Source organism: Bolinopsis microptera, chromosome 6, assembly GCF_026151205.1.
Source record: "Bolinopsis microptera isolate Bmic1 chromosome 6, MBARI_Bmic_1.0, whole genome shotgun sequence".
In the NCBI taxonomy this organism is placed as follows: Eukaryota; Metazoa; Ctenophora; class Tentaculata; order Lobata; family Bolinopsidae; genus Bolinopsis; species Bolinopsis microptera.
In genome coordinates, this window is record NC_087077.1 from 17,466,840 (window position 1) to 17,487,064 (window position 20,225).

A 20,225-nucleotide genomic window follows, 5' to 3' on the forward strand; every position below is an offset into this window, starting at 1 on the left:
AATATGTTCTTTCAAGTATGATTTCCGAGCTGCTGCATACAAACAATCTGGACATTTATATGGTTTCTCTCCAGAGTGAGTCTCCATATGTTCTTTGAGTCGTGATTTTTTAACTGCTGCAAACGAACAATTTGGACATTTAAATGGTTTCTCTCCGGAGTGAATATTCATAATATGTTCTTTAAGGTGTGATTTCCGAACTGCAGCATACAAACAATCTGGACATTTATATGGTTTCTCTCCAGAGTGAGTCTTCATATGTTCTTTGAGTCGTGATTTTTGAACTGCTGCAAACGAACAATCTGGACATTTAAATGGCTTCTCTTCCAAGTGAGTCGTCGTATGTACTTTAAAAACTGATTTCCGAGCTGTTGCATATGAACAATCTGGACATTTAAATGGTTTCTCTCCGGAGTGAGTCGTAATATGTATCTTAAGATCTGATTTCCAAACTGTTGCATACAAACAATCTGGACATTTAAATGGTTTCTCTCCGGAGTGAGTCTTTAGATGATCTTTTAGATCTGCTTTCCGAACTGTTGCATACAAACAATGTGGACATTTAAATGGTTTATATACCGAGTGAATCTTCAAATGACCTAGTAGGTTTGATTTCCGAGCTGTTGCATACAAACAATCTGGACATTTAAATGGCTTCTCTTCCAAGTGAGTTGTCGTATGTTCTTTGAGGGTTGATTTCCGAACTGCAGCATACGAACAATCTGGACATTTATATGGTTTCTCTCCAGAGTGAGTCTTCATATGTACTTTGAGATGTGATTTCTGAGCTGTAGCATACGAACAATCTGGACATTGAAATGGTTTCTCCCCCGAGTGAGTATTCATAATATGTGCTTTGAGATTTGATTTCCGAACTGTTGCATATGAACATTCTGGGCATTTAAATGATTTCTCTCCGGACTGAATTGTTACGTTATATTGAAGAGTAGCACGGATCTTTTCTTCAGGATCACAATTTTCGAGAGGAATGCAACCACTGTCCGATCTATTCCTGATTCCAGATCCTAGACTACTAATATTATCATTATCATTTTGAAATTCATCACATTTTGGTCTTTTTCGTTTGCCAGAGTTTTCTACGTGATATTTGATATGTTTAATGAAACTATCCTCCTCCTGAAACTTTTCCCCACAAACTGAGCAGAGAAAGCCACCAGACATGCCATTAATTTCTATCTGCTCCGTTTTTACTTCTGATTTAACAACATCACATCTATTTTGAACACAACAACCATCCTGTTCTGTAACGTAACCATTTTCATGAACAGACCCTCCAGTAAATTCACTGAACAAACTTTGTTTCTTATCCTTTTCTAGTACTTGTAGGTCAGGCTTATAATGACGTTCCCTGACATGTTCAATAAAATACTTCTCATAGAAAAGTTGGTCGCCACATGCTGGACACAGAAAACCTCCAGTTTTGTTTCTCAAAACATCTTCTTCAGTCTTTACTTCGCTTTTAATGTGAGGACATGACATCTAAAGAGTATTCTTGTTAAATTAATAAAAGAATTCAAGAGGAACTTAAAATCAGTAGTAATGTTATCAAGAATCAAGATTGCCGTGCATCTATTATAAATTTGGTTATTGGTACAATACAGTGTTTTGCAAGATACATTTTTGATTGATGCATTAAGTCAGAAATGGGAGATTTAAGTCAACATACATTATTAATAAGCAAAGAAGACAATTGCATTCCAGAAACTATATTAATTAACATGGGCATGAGAAATAATGTATAAGCTACAAAATTGTGTCTAAGATGATATGAAAGTTTTTGAAATTATTTTATTCGACAAGTTATTCCCAAATTCAAATATCTAACTACTGAAAACGATAGATTAAAATTAAAGACTCTAGTTATTCATCGTATTTTAAAACAACACTTCAGATGTTCAGATAAAATTTATCATTTTAACACGTGACACAACATCATTAAAGTTATAATATTTAGTGAATATAGTGAAGAGAATGGAATAACTCAGAATAAAGATTTTAATGATTTTAATTCAGCATGCATTTTCTGGTGACTTGATATAATACTCGATTTCCGAGCTGTTACATACGAACAATCTGGACATTGAAATGGTTCTCTCCCGAGTGAGTCTTGAGTGAACACTCAGTCTTCATATGTACTTTGAGGCATGATTGATAAGCTGTTGCATACGAACAATCTGGACAATTAAATGGTTTCTCTCCCAAGTGAATACTCATAATATGTACTTTGAGGTATGATTTCCGAACTGCAGCATACAAACATTCTGGACATTTAAATGGTTTCTCTCCAGAGTGAGTCTTCAGATGATTTTTGAGATCTGATTTCCGAGCTGTTACATACGAACAATCTGGACATTGAAATGGTTTATCTCCCGAGTGAGTCTTCAGATGTACTTTTAGGTTTGATTTCCGAACTGTTGCATATGAACAATCTGGACATTTATATGGTTTCTCTCCAGAGTGAGTCTTCATATGTACTTTGAGGTATGATTTATTAGCTGTTGCAAACAAACAATCTGGACATTTATACGGTTTCTCTCCAGAGTGAGTCTTCATATGTTGTTTTAGGGTTGATTTCCGAACTGTTGCATATGAACAATCTGGACATTTATATGATTCCTCTCCGGACTGAATTGTTACATTATATTGGAGAGTAGCACGGATCTTTTCTTCAGGATCACAATTTTCCAGAGGAATGCAACCACTGTCCGATCTATTCCTGATTCCAGATCCTAGACTACTAATATTATCAATATCATTTTGAAATTCATCACATTTTGGTATTTTTCGTTTGCCAGAGTTTTCTACGTGATATTTGATATGTTTAATGAAACTATCCTCCTCCTGAAACTTTTCCCCACAAACTGAGCAGAGAAAGCTACCAGACATGCCATTAATTTCTATCTGCTCCGTTTTTACTTCTGATTTAACAACATCACATCTATTTTGAACACAACAACCATCCTGTTCTGTAACGTAACCATTTTCATGAACAGACCCTCCAGTAAATTCACTGAACAAACTTTGTTCCTTATCCTTTTCTAGTACTTGTAGGTCAGGCTTATAATGACGTTCCCTGACATGTTCAATAAAATACTTCTCATAGAAAAGTTGTTCACCACATGCTGGACACAGAAAACCTCCAGTTTTGTTTCTCAAAACATCTTCTTCAGTCTTTACTTCGCTTTTAATGTGAGGACATGACATCTGAAGATTATTGTGGTTAAATTAATAAAAGAATTCAAGAGGAATTTAAAATCAGTATTAATGTTATCATGAATCAGGAGTACCGTGCATCTATTATAAATTTGGTACTATACAGTGTTTTACAGGATAAGTTTTTGATGGATGCATTTAGTCAGAAATGGGAGATTTAAGTCAACATACATTATAAATAAGCAAAGAAGACAATTGCATTCCAGAAACTATATTAATTAACATGGGCATGAAATAATGTATAATCAAGGTAATATAGTTAATGTTTCTGTAAACTATTTCGTATATAAATTATCATCAATTATAGATATTGTTACATATCTATGTATATAATATCCTATTAGGTACATCCAATTAAGGCTACAAAATTGTGTCTAAGATGATATGAAAGTTTTTGACTTTATTTTATTCGGCAAGTTATTCCCAAATTCAAATATCTAAATACTGAAAAAGATAGATTTAAATTCTAGACTATAGTTATTCATCGTATTTCAAAACAATACTTTAGATATTGAGATAAAATTATTCATTTTAACACGGGACACAACATCATTAAAGTTATACTATTTAGTGAATATATAGTGAAGAGAATGGAATAACTCAGAATAAAGATTTTAATGATTTTAATTAGCATGCATTTTCTGATGTCTTAATAACTTTGATTTTCGAACTGCTGCATACGAACAATTTGGACATTTAAATGGTTTCTCTCCGGAGTGAGTCTCCATATGTTCTTTGAGGTGTGATTTCCGAACTGCAGCATACAAACAATCTGGACATTTATATGGTTTCTCTCCAGAGTGAGTCTTCATATGTACTTTGAGGTATGATTTATTAGCTGTTGCAAACAAACAATTTGGACATTTAAATGATTTCTCTCCCAAGTGAGTCTTTATATCTTTATATGTACTTTGAGGCATGATTGATAAGCTGTTGCATACGAACAATCTGGACAATTAAATGGTTTCTCTCCCAAGTGAATACTCATAATATGTACTTTGAGGTATGATTTATTAGCTGTTGCAAACAAACATTCTGGACATTTAAATAGTTTATCTCCAGAGTGAGTCTTCAGATGTACTTTTAGGTTTGATTTCCGAGCTGCTGCATACAAACAATCTGGACATTTATAAGGTTTCTCTCCAGAGTGAGTCTTCATATGTTGTTTTAGGTTTGATTTCCGAACTGTTGCATATGAACAATCTGGACATTTATATGGTTTCTCTCCGGAGTGAATTGTTACGTTATATTGAAGAGTAGCACGAATCTTTTCTTCAGGATCACAATTTTCCAGAGGAATGCAACCACTGTCCGATCTATTCCTGATTCCAGATCCTAGACTAAAACTATCATTTTCATTTTGAAATTCATCACATTTTGATCTTTTTCGTTTGCCAGAGTTTTCTACGTGATATTTGATATGTTTAATGAAACTATCCTCCTCCTGAAACTTTTCCCCACAAACTGAGCAGAGAAAGCTACCAGACATGCCATTCATTTCTATCTGCTCCGTTTTTACTTCTGATTTAACAACATCATATCTATTTTGAACACAACAACCATCCTGTTCTGTAACGTAACATTTTCATGAACAGACCCTCCAGTAAATTCACTGAACAAACTTTGTTCCTTATCCTTTTCTAGTACTTGTAGGTCAGGCTTATAATGACGTTCCCTGACATGTTCAATAAAATATTTCTCATAGAAAAGTTGTTCACCACATGCCGGACACAGGAAACCTCCATTTTCGCTTCTTAAATCCTCTTCTTCAGTCTTTACTTCGCTTTTAATGTGAGGACATGACATCTGAAGAGAATTCTGGATAAGAGTATGATTATGAATCGCTTGCTAAATTTTGTTATTTGAAAATTCGATTAATTATCATAAACAAAAATCAAGCGTTACATTTCAGCCATGCTAAGTTACATTGAAATTATTTTGATATAAAACTTATTATGTATAGGCTATGGTATTCAGTATTGCAATATATGTTGCGCTATTATATGTGTTATATGGCCAGATGTATAATGATGACTAAAACTAGAAAAATAAACTTGAATATATAACAGATCGATTGGGAATCGGGTTTTGGTTCCCCGATAAATGTTTACTCGAAAAATAATTGAATTACAGAGAATATTTATGATAAATATTAATACCAGTAAGACATACCAAAATATCCAAAAATCAAATGAACAAAAAAACAAAGTACTATAGATAACCAATGCACTGAATGTTACACCTTGGTGACAGTAACGTTCTTATTCACACTTAAAATCCTGTTACAAGCTAATGTTGCTTTTACCGGTCTCGCCTTACCGCTGCCTGCAGGTTTTTTAGTCCCGATCGAACATGCGGCCTTTAAGAGCATACCCTGATTTCCAAATCTCTTTGAGTACTTCTTCTGTCATGTCGTGTGCATCCTTGTAGTAATTCAGCTGAACCAACACATATCATGATCCACATTAACATTAGGGCCGTCAAGAATGATAATATTTAGGAAATGACAATGGTAAAATGAGTGAGAAGGACTGTATAATATCCAATTTCAAGCCCAGTCCCGATTAATCAACAATTAGCGCGCGCCGCGTAAAATTCAGTCGATGATGACGATTATGACTTTGCATGAGTACACGGGACTGTTCGGAGTGTTGTCAAAATTTGCTTTATCGAAGCCGCGCATTCGCGTTTGAATGCTAACTTAGTGTCATCGATCCTACCAATTATAATTCCCGATTACGTGAAGCCAAACGATTACTATTTTAAATAGGATCGGAACGAGTAACGGATAAATTATCATTCAAGATACTATAGCTGGGTTCAACTATAATCGTTAGAAATACAACGAACAGACAAAGTGTTGGCTACCTCGTGAAACTGATCTGGTTACAATCTAGACATTTAAATGTTGTCTCCCCAGTGTCAATCTTACCAATCTTCAGACGAACATTAAAACGTGCTTTCTTAGCAGACTCATATAAACAATCTGGACATTCTGGACATTTAACCCCCATGTGATTCTTGAGATGATTTTCGATGTGAACGGTACGAATATTTAGACGGTTTTCCACCGTTGTAAAAACTGACAGATTCGTATATACTATATATATACTATATACCCTATAGTATTACCATCACTTTCGTTTTGAAGTTCACTACAGGGCAGTGACCGAGCCTGGCCATTTTCCAACGGTTTGTCGACTATTGTCCCATATTGTCAAACTTGTCATATCTCGTCATTCATTGTCATATGTTGTCTTATATTGTCATATATGGTCAAATCTTGTCGTATATTGTCATATATTGTCATATATACTGTCACATATTGTCAAATTTTGCCGTAAAATTGTCATGACATTGGGCACTCTCGGTTCCTGCCCATTACATCTTGATGTTTTAGTTTTCACGTGATACGCTTAATAATATTATCGTCTTCCAGAAACCTTTCCCCACAAACTGAGCAGAGAAAACCTTCATTCACTCCAATTTCTATCTACTCAGTTTTTACTTCTGAATTAAGGACAGCACATTTATTTCCGACACAACAACCATTTTGTTCTGTAACATGCGTTTTAGATTTATAATGACGTTCCCTGACATGTTCAATAAAATACTCCTCGTAGAAAAGTTGTTCGCCTCATGCTGGACACAGAAAATCTCTCCCTTTTCAAATCCGCTCCTTCAGTCTGTACTTCGCTTTTTGATGGAGAACATGATATTATATCTGGGAAGTATTTTGAATAGCATTATTGGGGATTAGGCGTGCTTCGTGACTGTTGAGAATATTTGGAATAAATTGCACTAAATTAAAATATTTGCACACCGCCTATTATTACGATGGCCCAATCATGGAGTTAGGAGTGGTGGAAACTTATGTGGAGAGCCTTCGATCTGATACAGGAATGAATTATATCGGAGAATTTGGAGGACTTATGGCGGATAGGTTGCTATGGAGACAGCGCATCAATACTTGGACGCTGAAGCCGCCTTAATTATAGGTCAAGTGGGGACTGGGGTGAATAAAAGAAAAAAAATCTAAAATTTTACTCAATTCCTAATGCGAAAATAAATATACAAATTGAAGTACATTATTAATACCAAGAGCAAAGATTAACAGCAGATACATTATCACAACACCGAAGTATTTAACTACATTAACGAAATATGATATGCATTTATATACATCGAATATCGAATACTGGTGCTTGATAACATTTAAACATTATAGCGTAATGAGGAGGTTACAATCATGCGATGCAAATGTTATCATAAAATTAGAAATTGCTACCCGGACGTCAATTTTAAAACACAAAAACGTAGCTCTCAGCCATAGGCATTCACAAAATGTTGTAGACCGATGCCAACTCAATATAAGCATGTCGACTGTCGAGTGTCTCACAATCTCACCATTACAAGACATGGAGTTTCAAATTACACAGAGGAACATTCAAAAGAACTGGACAAGTGCAGAAGTAGACCCATCCCTCCAGACTGGGGGAGCAGTGGTGATCCTCGCGCGGCACATAGGACACGTGGGGTGTCTGTCAAACCACGAGGTTATACACTCGTCACAGAATACGTGCTTACAGTGCAACATTATAGGCTCATCCAGGTCCTCCTGACAGATGGGACACTGAGTGTCCGACAGCACGGACTTGTCCACCAGGCTGCCGTAGTACTGATCCCTGAAGAAGAAACGGACCACTGCCCATAGTTCTGACATCTTGGAAAACACTTGGAATAACTTGATGCTGACATAAATACCACAGAGGAGGAGGCCCATGATAAGGCCCTGGTTATCTTCCATGAAAAATGAGATCCACCGTGGAAAGGGCAGGAGAACTCGATAAAAATGGGATAAATTCTCCAGTAACATGTACCATTTACCACGTGACTTGTACGGGACAAGACATCTCCACTGTATGATACAAATACACTTAACGAACATCACCCCGAACCTAACCATGAAATCAGTTATACCCACCGCCCACAACACATCCCACACCGTGTTCTCTAGCTCAGGAGGCATGAAATACAGACACCGATACAGTCTTTCACTGTAAAACACGTAGTAAACAATGTGGACGTTCAGGGCCAGGAACAACATGTTTGCCACGACGGTGGAGACGTGACGTCTGTCTCGGAGTGAGACGTGCCTCCGTATAGTTTTATTAAAGTGTAGGAACGCCAGGAAAAGTCCGATAAGTACGAAAATCCCAGTTCTGTGTTCCCAGACCCATCTCAACAACATCAGCACAACAAACGGGAGGACCTTCTTAGCGAGACTCAAACAAGCCGTGAAGTCCAGATACCCAGGAGAGTTGTTGTTATTGTGTTCCCTGTCATCCTCCTCATCACCCATGTTAACAGTGGCCGTGTTTTGGGAGGAGCTGTTGTTTTCATTGTTCTGTATCAGGGCTGACGGCACGTATTCTCGGAGGACGTTGCGGAGTGGCTCGCTAAGAGAGGATTCTAGTAGATCCCGCTGGGGAGACCAGGATGCTGAGCGTGTGTGCGTCATTCTGTAGTGGGTCATGCGCTAAAATAGTGTTAGAATTAGTGGGTCATGCGCGAAAATAGTGTTAGAATTAGTGGGTCATGCGCTAAAATAGTGTTAGAATTAGCGGGTCATGTGCTAAAATAGTGTTAGAATTAGTGGGTCATGCGCTAAAATAGTGTTAGAATTAGTGGGTCATGCGCTAAAATAGTGTTAGAATTAGTGGGTCATGCGCTAAAATAGTGTTAGAATTAGCGGGTCATGTGCTAAAATAGTGTTAGAATTAGTGGGTCATGCGCTAAAATAGTGTTAGAATTAGTGGGTCATGTGCTAAAATAGTGTTAGAATTAGTGGGTCATGCGCTAAAATAGTGTTAGAATTAGCGGGTCATGTGCTAAAATAGTGTTAGAATTAGTGGGTCAAGCGCTAAAATAGTGTTAGAATTAGTGGGTCATGTGCTAAAATAGTGTTAGAATTAGTGGGTCATGTGCTAAAATAGTGTTAGAATTAGTGGGTCATGTGCTAAAATAGTGTTAGAATTAGTGGTTCGTGCGCTAAAATAGTGTTAGAATTAGTGGGTCATGCGCTAAAATAGTGTTAGAATTAGTGGGTCATGTGCTAAAATAGTGTTAGAATTAGTGGGGACATGTGCGAAAATATTGTTGAATTAGTGGGACATGTGCTAAACTAGTGTTAGAATTAGTGGGTCATGTGCTAAAATGGTGTTAGAATAAGTGGGTCATGCGCTAAAATAATGTTAGAATTAGTGTGTCATATGCTAAAATGGTGTTAGAATTAGTGATTCATGCGCTAAAATAGTGTTAGAATTAATGGGACATGTGCTAAAATAGTGTCAGAATTAGTGGGACTGGGGACATGTGCTAAAATAGTGTTAGAATTAGCGGGACATGCGTTAAATAATTGTCCGAATTATTGGGGAGGGGGGGGGGTGGGGTTGTGGTGAGAGTGCCATTGCTATTTCCCCAAATTGACTTAGGGATTTCTCCATGCAATTCTTTAATACATTTAATCATCTATCATTAAATTGGAATAATGTAACTGAAATATCAAATAATTGAGGAGATTTTAGTTATGGGACATGTCAACAGAGAGCAGAAGTTCTCCCGGCTAAGAAAACACAGTAAACGGTGTTTTCGAGTTGACAAAAAACAGCTCTTCTTACGGACTACTACTCTCTATGGATAAGCTGATAGTTCTCACTGAAATGTATCTCTCTGTGTATGAAGTAATGTACAAGAATTGAGACAATATTATATGCGCAAACGATACCTACTACCTAGACGAATTTTGATTGAAATAATAAATTTTGTAATTTTAAAGATAAATTTTAAAGTTTTATTTAACCTTATAAACATATATAAAAGATATTGACTTAAGGGCCATAAAAACCAGGCAACTTAACGTCATAAACATTATTATCTTTATTAATATAATCACTACTGGAGACGCAAACATCCTCATAAAAGTCACAACAAAAAGATTCGTCTCCAAAAAAGAGAACAAACTTAGGAGCCAGTTTGTTATAGTATGAACGAGATAAAGAAACCTCAGTCTGCAATGGATTGTCACTCTGGAGTAGATCGTCAAGCTGGCATGCACAGCGTTGGCCAATCAGCAAAGAAGGTTCAGTCACAATACATGACAGTGTGTGTAACATAGAAAGGTTAACAACTCGTATCCTTATCAAATCCTTTCTCGATATAGAATGGCATTTCATTGCTACTTCTTCTATAAGGTTTCTTTTTCTCGGACTCGAGGAATATCTCCAATGCCATAAGTTTGCCCTTATATAAAGGTATTTGAATTTCGGGCTAGCATTGCCAATAAACGACACAATGTCATCTGCACTCAATTCTATACCACTGTTTTCCATTTCGATTGACAAATACTCTAGCTCCTTCAAATGAGGCAAGACCTTAAAAACAATGCATTTGAAGTTGGCAACAATATCGATACTGTGGTTTCTATAGCCATAACTTAAATCATCAAGACAGATTCGTTTTAAAACTGAAAGTTTCTTCAGATTCACTAGATGTTGTGCGGGCACTCTGCAATTCGATAGATTCAATTCTTCTAACAAGGGACAATTGTCTGATAGAACTCTGATTACATCCACACCTTCAGTGGTGAGGTATCGATTATATGAAAGATCTAGAACTCTGAGGTTGGGCATCAACTTTAGAACAGCTGCTAGCTGACGAATGTAGAGGGAGGGAGATGGAATTTTAGCTTTTTGAAAAACAGAACACGTGTTGCAGCCTGCAAGGAATATTTTCATCTTTTCCAGTTTGGGTAAGGAATCAGTTGCTACATTGAGGCATTGAATATTTGTTCTTGAGATATTCAAATACTCTAAAGTACCAGAAAATTCTCTTAAAACAAACTCTAAAACACATGGTTGCAATTTCATAAAATCTTTACAGGAAAATGAAGTCAAAGGGTTGCATGTTGACAGGATCTTTGGAATACACGATCCATCGACCTCATACTCAAAGTGACCGTTTGATATCATTTCATTGTCGTGTGTTATACTAAGGTAATTGAGCTTTGTGCAAATATTTGAGAATACTTTCTAAGTTTTCATTGATTGAAACAAATGATATGCTCAAAGCTAAACTTTCCAGATTAGGGCAAATTTTCTCTCCAATAACCTTTGACAGATTTCCATGGTCTATGGACATGAAATGGTTAGAAAGGTCCAACTCTTTGAGATTCGGTAGCATGTCCCCCAATATGGCCATGTTATCAGGTGTCAAACCATCAATGTCAGTCAATCTTAAACAAGTCAGGCTTCCACAATTGATGGATAGAATCGACATTACTTCCTTCATTGAGCTATTTGATCTTCCACAAATGTAACTTGAACTACAAGAAAATTCGTTGATCCTCGATATTATAGATAAGCAAACATTGTACCACCTTCGACAAACCCGACTAAGCCCAAAAATGTCAATGATGCCAAATTCATGAGATAAGATGTGCTCCAGACGATCATCATTTAACAAATGAATGGTAGGAAGTGAGGCATCTTCTGCAGCAATTTCAACATTATCAAACATTGGATGGTGGTAATTGTGAGGATTGCTGGCTGAAAGATGCCGTTTTTTGGTAACGAGTTGGTGGTCAGCTGGACTGTTTGGAGGTCTCTTCTTTTCTACTTCCGACTTCTCCATTTTCTTGAAAAATAATAATATAATCAGAATAAATACCTTTTGAAAAGAACTATCATTTACTCCAGTTAATCTTACTGAAATGTATTTCTCTGTGTATGAGCTTATGTAGAAAAATTGGGGAAATATTATGTACTTAAACGATATCTAGACGAATTTCGATTGAAATAATAAATTTTGTAATTTTAAAGATTAATGTAATTTGAATTTTATTTAACGTTAAGAACAATAAACATATTAAAGATATTGTAACTAATAGTAATGTAGGAATTAAAGACCTGACATAAAATGTGCAAGCGTAAAATTTAAAACATATGAAATAATTCACCACGATAAAAAGCTGTTATATATAATATCATGAAGATGATGAAAGATAATTTAAGGGGAAGTAAAACTAGGCAATTTTACGTCATAAACATTATTATCTAAGTTATTAATATAATCACTACTGGAGACGCAAACATCCTCATAAAAGTCACAACAAAAAGATTCGTCTCCAAAAAATAGAACAAACTTAGGAGCCAGCTTGTTATAGTATGAACGAGATAAAGAAACCTCAGTCTGCAATGGATTGTCACTCTGGAGTAGATCGTCAAGCTGGCATGCACAGCGTTGGCCAATCAGCAAAGAAGGTTCAGTCACAATACATGACAGTGTGTGTAACATAGAAAGGTTAACAACTCGTATCCTTATCAAAACCTTTCTCGATATAGAATGGCATTTCATTGCTACTTCTTCTATAAGGTTTCTGTTTCTCGGACGCGGACGGGAGGAAAATCTCCTTGGCCATAAGTTTGCCATAATATAAAGGTATTTGAATTTCGGGCTAGCATTGCCAATAAACGACACAATGTCATCTGCACTCAATTCTATACGACTATTTTCCATTTCGATTGACAAATACTCTAGCTCCTTCAAATGAGGCAAGACCTTAAAAACAATGCATTTGAAGTTGGCAACAATATCGATACTGTGGTTTCTATAGCCATAACTTGAATTATCAAGACAGATTCGTTTTAAAACTGAAAGTTTCTTCAAATTCACTAGATGTTGTGCAGGCACTCTGCAATTCGATAGATTCAATTCTTCTAACAAGGGACAATGGTCTGATAGAACTCTGATTACATCCACACCTTCAGTGGTGAGGTATTGATTATATGAAAGATCTAGAACTCTGAGGTTGGGCATCAACTTTAGAACAGCTGCTAGCTGACGAATGTAGAGGGAGGGGGATGGAATTTTAGCTGGAAAAGACCACGTGTAACAGCCTGCAAGGAATATTTTCATCTTTTCCAGTTTGGGTAAGGAATCAGTTGCTACATTGAGGCATTGAATATTTGTTCTTGAAATATTCAAATACTCTAAAGTACCAGAAAATTCTCTTAAAACAAACTCTAAAACACATGGTTGCAATTTCATAAAATCTTTACAGGAAAATGAAGTCAAAGGGTTGCATGTTGACAAGATCTTTGGAATACACGATCCATCGACCTCGTACTCAAATTGACCGTTTGATACCATGCCATGCCATTGTCGTGTAACACTAAGGTAATTGAGCTTTGTGCAATATTTGAGAATTAGAATTAGAATTATTAGAATTAGAATCAAATTTACACAGCAATACAATAAGAATAAAAAATAATTTAAGAAGCTTCAATCTGCTGTGCAGGACATTCAAGTCAGTCGAAAACTGTTAGCAGAACACCCTTCTAGGGACATAAGGATATAGTATGTAAAACATAATGAGTAATAACTTAATGAGTGATAAAATAAGATATGATTTAACAGTGAACTGTGGGCATGAAGGTAACAATTAAGATTACATAGATGCCCACTTTGGGATTACGTTAGTAATGTTATTTACAGTTATATACAGAGAAGTATAGAACAATAATAGATTGGCAATGATAACAAATGGGAACGAATAAAGGAGATGTTTAAAGTTCTATACTTCTGTAAATAGGTCATATATAACGCAGGGGGCCTTTCCACCCGACAAAAACTCCAGCACCATAAAATTTGTTTCAGTTGTCACATAGCTAGAGTGTAGAAATAGTCGAAACTATTGTTTATTTCATAGGATGAGACTCCTTGAATTACATCTGACATAAATTTAGATTTCATACATTGTGAGAATTTTACACTACATTCTATAGTCCTTATGTTCTCTGGAATTGTATTCCAACATTTTGCACCTAAATATGTAAAGGTTTTGTGTGTTCTGGATTTGTGAATATAAAGGTTGCACCTCTCAGCATCACGTGATCCTCCGGATACATAAGAAAATTTATCTGTGAATGATGATGGTGCAGCCTCATTAAGAATTTTATACATATACGTTGATAGATGGAGTTGTCTTCTTAAGTGTAAGGGTAACCACTTCATATTTCGATATACATTTACTGATGGTTCCTGCCAATGAACATCCAGAGCAATTTTTGCTACTTTCTTGTATAATATATCAAGAGAATTAAGTTTGGTTTTGGCAGCCCTACACCATATTATATCCAGGTAGTCAAATTGGGGGATCATAAGAGCATTTACAAACATTTTTCTATATTTCAGTGGAAGAAGATTTTTCGACCTGTATAATGCCCCTATTCTTTTAGCAATTTTTGATTTCACATAATCAATATGGTCTTGAAAGTTCAATAAATTGTCTATCATGAGACCTAAATATTTTTGAGATTTAGTTTCTTCTATAAATAGGCATTCTTTTTCCAAATCCAGAGGGATTGACAACGTGTCCAGATTAGGTGATCTATCAAATACAATGAATGAAGATTTTGCAGCATTTAGTCTCAGCTTGTTGATTCTAAGCCATTCATGAGAATACTTGAGAATACTTTCTAAGTTTTCATTGTTTGAAACAATGGATATGCTCAAAGCTAAACTTTCCAGATTAGGGCAAAATTTCTCTCCAATAACCTTTGAGAGATTTTCATGGTCTATGGACCTGAAACGTTTTGAAAGGTCCAACTCTTTGAGATTCGGTAGCATGTCTCCCAATATGGTCATGTTATCAGGTGTCAAACCATCAATGTCAGTCAATCCTAAACAAGTCAGACTTCCACAATTGATGGATAGAATCGACATTACTTCCTTCATTGAGCTATTTGATCTTCCACAAATGTAACTTGAACTACTACAAAAAAAGTTGATCCTTGATATAATAGATAAGCAAACATTGTACCACCTTCGACAAACCCGACTAAGCCCAAAAAGGTCAATGATGCCAAATTCATGAGAAAAGATGAGCTCCAGACAATCATCATTTAAGATATGGATCGTAGGAAGTGAGGTATCTTCTGCAGCAATTTCAACATTATCAAACAATGGATGGTGGTAATTGTTGGCTGAAAGATGCCGTTTTTTGGTAACGAGTTGGTGGTCAGCTGGACTGTTTGGAGGTCTCTTCTTTTCTACTTCCGACTTCTCCATTTTCTTGAAAAATTATAATTTAATCAGAATAGATACCTTTTGAAATATACTATCATGATAAAGTAAAACCCTGATTTAGCGGGCTCTGATTTACCACAAAAACTCCAATTTAACATGGCCATTTCCTTTCCCAAATTAAAACGAAACCCTGATTTACAGTAAACCATGATTTACTGCAGCCGTTTTCTTTCTCCCAAACAACATGGAAAATCGAGATTTAACTATACTTCATTTACGTTAGATTCGCTTAAAATGGTTTAAAGGACCAGTTAACTCAAAAATAAGTTATCCTCATATTTTGACAGATTGTGACAAATAGCAAACTGAGCAACGAGTCGAAATTCCTAAATCTCTAACTGCTCTCTAACGCGTGTAATTAGCGTTTGTATTATTTTGGCGATGACGTCATAAAGTCCCTTGCGCGCACAGAAGAGCTCGTGAGACTGTATTTTACAGGTAAAAATGGACATAATACAATGTTTCTCCCCCAAATAACTCGAAAAGTAAGTGTTTTAGGGTACTTGTTGCTTCATAAGTTGTATATAAACATGGCCATTCTGCACAATTTGCACTCATTTAAAAATTTGTAGGGCCTTCATAGCCCAATTTACAAGATACTCATATTTTTGCATGATTTCTGGAACCGGAAATCAGTTTTTCGCCAATAACTGAAAAAGTAAGCACTTTAATGCATCTGTTTCTTCGTAAGTCATATATAAATATGCTAATTGTGGTTCTTTTGAACCCTGTCTAAAGACTCTATCACGATCCTATCGAAAATGGGCTCAGCACCACGCCCAAAATGGTTTTTTGGCAAATTTCTCGAAGAGTAAGGATTTTAGGCCATGTTTTGCTCAGTAACTCCTATATAAACATGCATATGCTGCTTCGTTTAAGCCTATTTAGAAGTCTCTACGACCTTCAGAAGCAAAGGGTCGGTTACGTTATTGGGTCAATATCGGCGTGGTCAATATGTCTCCAACCGAAAATCGTTTATTCATACTTTTGGGAAGGTCTTTGCAAAATTTCGTGAGTATACGAAAATTTGCAGGTTCAATTCCATAAATGTCCATAAATGACTGGACTACACAAGTTTAGAGTTAACTTTAGAGAAACTCATAAATCATTATTATCTAAAATTAAGCTGTCAGTGTCCATGATGAACCTATGGCTACAATGTTTTACGTGAAAATTGAAATGTAAAAATCAGGAGTAATATAAAAAGTGTATTTTTAGATTAAAGTGCTATCTCATAGTTTAAGAATTGTATAGATTAACGTTTGTCGTTTAGCCATCTAAGAATCGATCGTGCCGCAATGTACATATATGTATTATATGGCCAACGAATTATAGGGTCTTGGAAATCCTATAGTTGTTCAGTGGGTCGATTGACTGAACACGTTTGCACTTGGTATTTAATTTTACCAGTAGTTTATTTATGGTAAGTACCGATGATCATACAAGTAGGACGATAACTAGGTAAGTCAAATTCAAAACACTCCGCACACTGTACACTCCAATCAGTATTTAGTAGACCGGGTATTTTTCAGTTCCCACGGCACCGTTCTGATAGGAGCTACTTCTACTAATGGTCCCATGGGAACGGCCGTAAAATAGCCAGACTTCTTGTCTCCTGTACTGCCTGGCACGTGTGGATTAAAGTAAGAAATTTCGCTATGCTAAAAATATAATTGCTCTCGGAACTATGTCTTTTAGGATAGCGAACCATTTGACTGCTCGCATTCTTCCGAACAACTGTAATATTATATTACAGAGTTACACTCTGATCAGGTATATTTAATATATAGCACATTATTTTGTGTAGTAGTTTCATGGACTGGGGAAAAATAATCGGTACAGTCTCCCTTCGTTTTAATGAAGCAATGAAAACAATCCAAAATTATCACATATGACATAACTTGTAATAGCAGAAACTTTCTAACCGTACATTCACCCGCCACTGTTCAAGAACTTATGTCACTGTTTAAAATCCTGACGTGAGCACTGTACATCCAATCAGCTATTCATATAGTTAGGGTGATAGCCAAAACTATAAGGATTTTGGAGAACTAGGGAAATAGTCATAACTCTAAAATTTGAGTGAGTTACACGTGTTTTATTGACGATGATAAACATTTGTGCATTGTATTACGCTATGCCAGCGCGCACTGAGGGACTTTATGACGTCACGCGGCCACAGCTTATTATTGCAGTAACACGCGTTACACGTAAGCTAGAGAGTTGGTTCTTTCGGCGATACAATTTTTTACCAGTTTGTCACAGCTGATTTAAATCTTAGCCAAATTGGAGACTACAAATTTTTCAGTTAACTGGTCCTTTAAAGACAATTTATGGAAAATTCAAGATTGATAATGGAATTTTAAAAGGTTTTTTGTTGTGGACATCACTGTAAAGTCTACTATACATTATATATAAATATATGTATATCACTAATGATAAAATTAATGCAAACAATTGCAATAAACACTAATATCACAATGACCCTATTTTAAAATTCAATAAAAATCTGAGTAATTTTTATAAAAACCCTTTAAGAATACAAATTTTTTAAGAATAAAAATTTGAATTTTGATCTTTATTACTGGCACCTCCTCTAAGAGAGCACTACTAGCAGCAAGAGAAAAGGGAGCGTCCAGTTGGCTTAACACATTGCCACTTCAGCAGTATGGCTACACTCTGAACAAAGAGGAGTTTCGTGACAGTGTCTGCTTACGCTACAGCTGGTGGATACCAAACACTCCCATCACCTGTGGATGTGGGAAAACAAGTGATCTTTCGACCACCTTCTCACCTGTAAGCTAGGGGGTTATGTGATAATGACCCACAACAACATCAGAGACACATTAGCAAATCTCCTTCGTGAGGTATGTCATGATGTGAAAGTCGAACCCCAGCTACAGAAGGTAAATGAGGGTGACTGCCTCAACCCCAAAACTATAACAGGTGACCAAGCTCGGCTTGACGTATCTGCTAGAGGAGTTTGGACTCCATTTGATAAGACCTTTCTTGACATAAGGGTTTCACACCCCAATTGCTTATCAAACAGGACCAAAACTCTTCAAGAAGTATACGAAGAGAACGAAAAGGAGAAGAAGGATGAGGAAAACAAATTTTTTTTGTTTGAGTACTTGGAGAGAGTGTTGCACGTAGAGAAGGCCACTTTCACCCCAGCCGTATTTCTCACAACTGGAGGCATGTCCAAAGAATGTAAGCGGTTTCTAAATAGAGTGGAAGACCTCAACGCCAGGAAAAGAAAAGAGAGGTATTGCGATGTGGTAAGACATGTAAGGACAAGAATAAGATTCGCTATGTTAAGAACCACACTCATAGCTCTACGAGGGTACAGAGGAAAAAAAATGGACAGCAAATATGAGACACCACTATCAGAAGTCTCTTATAACCTCATCCCTGCCCCTATGATGGAGTAGATGTGTATATATCTTTGTTTTGTTGATATTTCTTTGATTGTTGATATTTCATATTATATAATATTGGTAGCAGTGGACAATTTCCGTTACCTCTGTATTGTGCTCTGCCAATTGCAACACTTGAATTACTTTATTGTATATAATATACTGTTTGACACACATTTCCACTAATATTTTAAGATTTAAAGGAAAATTATATTACAGATTATACATATCATAGATGACCATAAAATCCGTGCGTCGGCTGATTGCCTTAACTTGGATTAATAGTAATTTCAGTTGACAGAAGCTGAAGGATGGTAGTTCAAAAGGCCCAGTGCACCATCGACAAGATCAGTGGCGTAACGAAGGGCCCTGCTGACCCCGCTGTGCAGGGGGGCGCCGTCTTAGGGGGGCGCCAAATCGTCGTTTGAATGTGGGACAATTTCGAAAACTTAACTAAAGTACTAGCAAAACTGCGCGTTTTGCTCTAGATACACACTTTTTTAGAGATTTTACCGGCGTATCCTCTAAAATCACCTAATTTGTTCAATTTTAGGGAGGGGCACCAAAAGGGGAGGGGGCGCCAACAGGGGGGCGCCTTTTCGGCAGGGGGGCGCCAACAGGCAACGTTACGCCACTGGACAAGATCAAGGACTCGAGTGTCAATAATGGCTTTTCCGAACCCATTTTCGCCGATTTGCTCAGTGGTCCTAGTGAGTCGCATTCTACTGCTAAATGGCACATGATGGCACTTTAAGTAGTATAGTAAAAGTAGCCAATTCAATGTACTGGCTCTAAATTTATATCTAAGTCTGCTATTTTTACTGCATTACTACTTTTCAAATTATTTCTCCTCTAAAAACTTATGACTGTTGTTCTCAATAGGTCAAATCTTACTCTTTTCCTGATAAAAATCATTGCCTCACAATATCTTTGACCCGATTTTCTAGGAATTTTATCAGCTAACTTTTTGGAGAAAGTATTTGCTTCTTCCCATTCCACTTGTTGTTGATAGAACTATTGGTGTAAATGTTCCATGTTCCATGTACATCACTTGTGTGCTAATTTTCATTCGATAAATATCGATAAAAATGTGTTGAAACCCTGGGTGTGTACTTAAATCAGGTAACTTATAAGTTTGTCAACGGTGTCACTTTACCGCCCGACAACAATATATTATAGTGTAAACCAGGGCGAAAATTAATTTGACCGTTCTGTGTACTAATTTCGATTTTAATGGTGAATGGTAAGCATTTAAATAGTAGAGGCTCTTACGGGCATTGTCTGCTCGATACGCTAGGGACCCCAGATACACCTTACTAGACGTATTTTTGACCGTAGAATCGATTAAAAGTAGTTTCAAAATGATTGGACTGAGTTAGCACCGTTAAAATTGCAAAAAAACCGATTTTGGGGCCAAAAATAGGCCAA

At 36.4% G+C, this 20,225-nt stretch overlaps 2 protein-coding genes across 3 annotated transcripts in view; one reads left to right on the top strand and one right to left on the bottom strand.

Moving 5' to 3' along the window:
- The window catches only part of LOC134816254 (IQ domain-containing protein K-like), a 72,934-nt gene that overhangs the window by 4,822 nt on the left and 47,887 nt on the right, over positions 1-20,225 (top strand). The gene's annotated exons all lie outside the window — the stretch shown is intronic.
- Positions 7,287-8,774, bottom strand: LOC134816739 (E3 ubiquitin-protein ligase RNFT1-like). Its single transcript, XM_063825722.1, has one exon. The coding sequence runs from the start codon at positions 8,768-8,770 to the stop codon at positions 7,682-7,684; it is 1,089 nt and encodes a 362-aa protein (XP_063681792.1). The 5' UTR covers positions 8,771-8,774; the 3' UTR covers positions 7,287-7,681.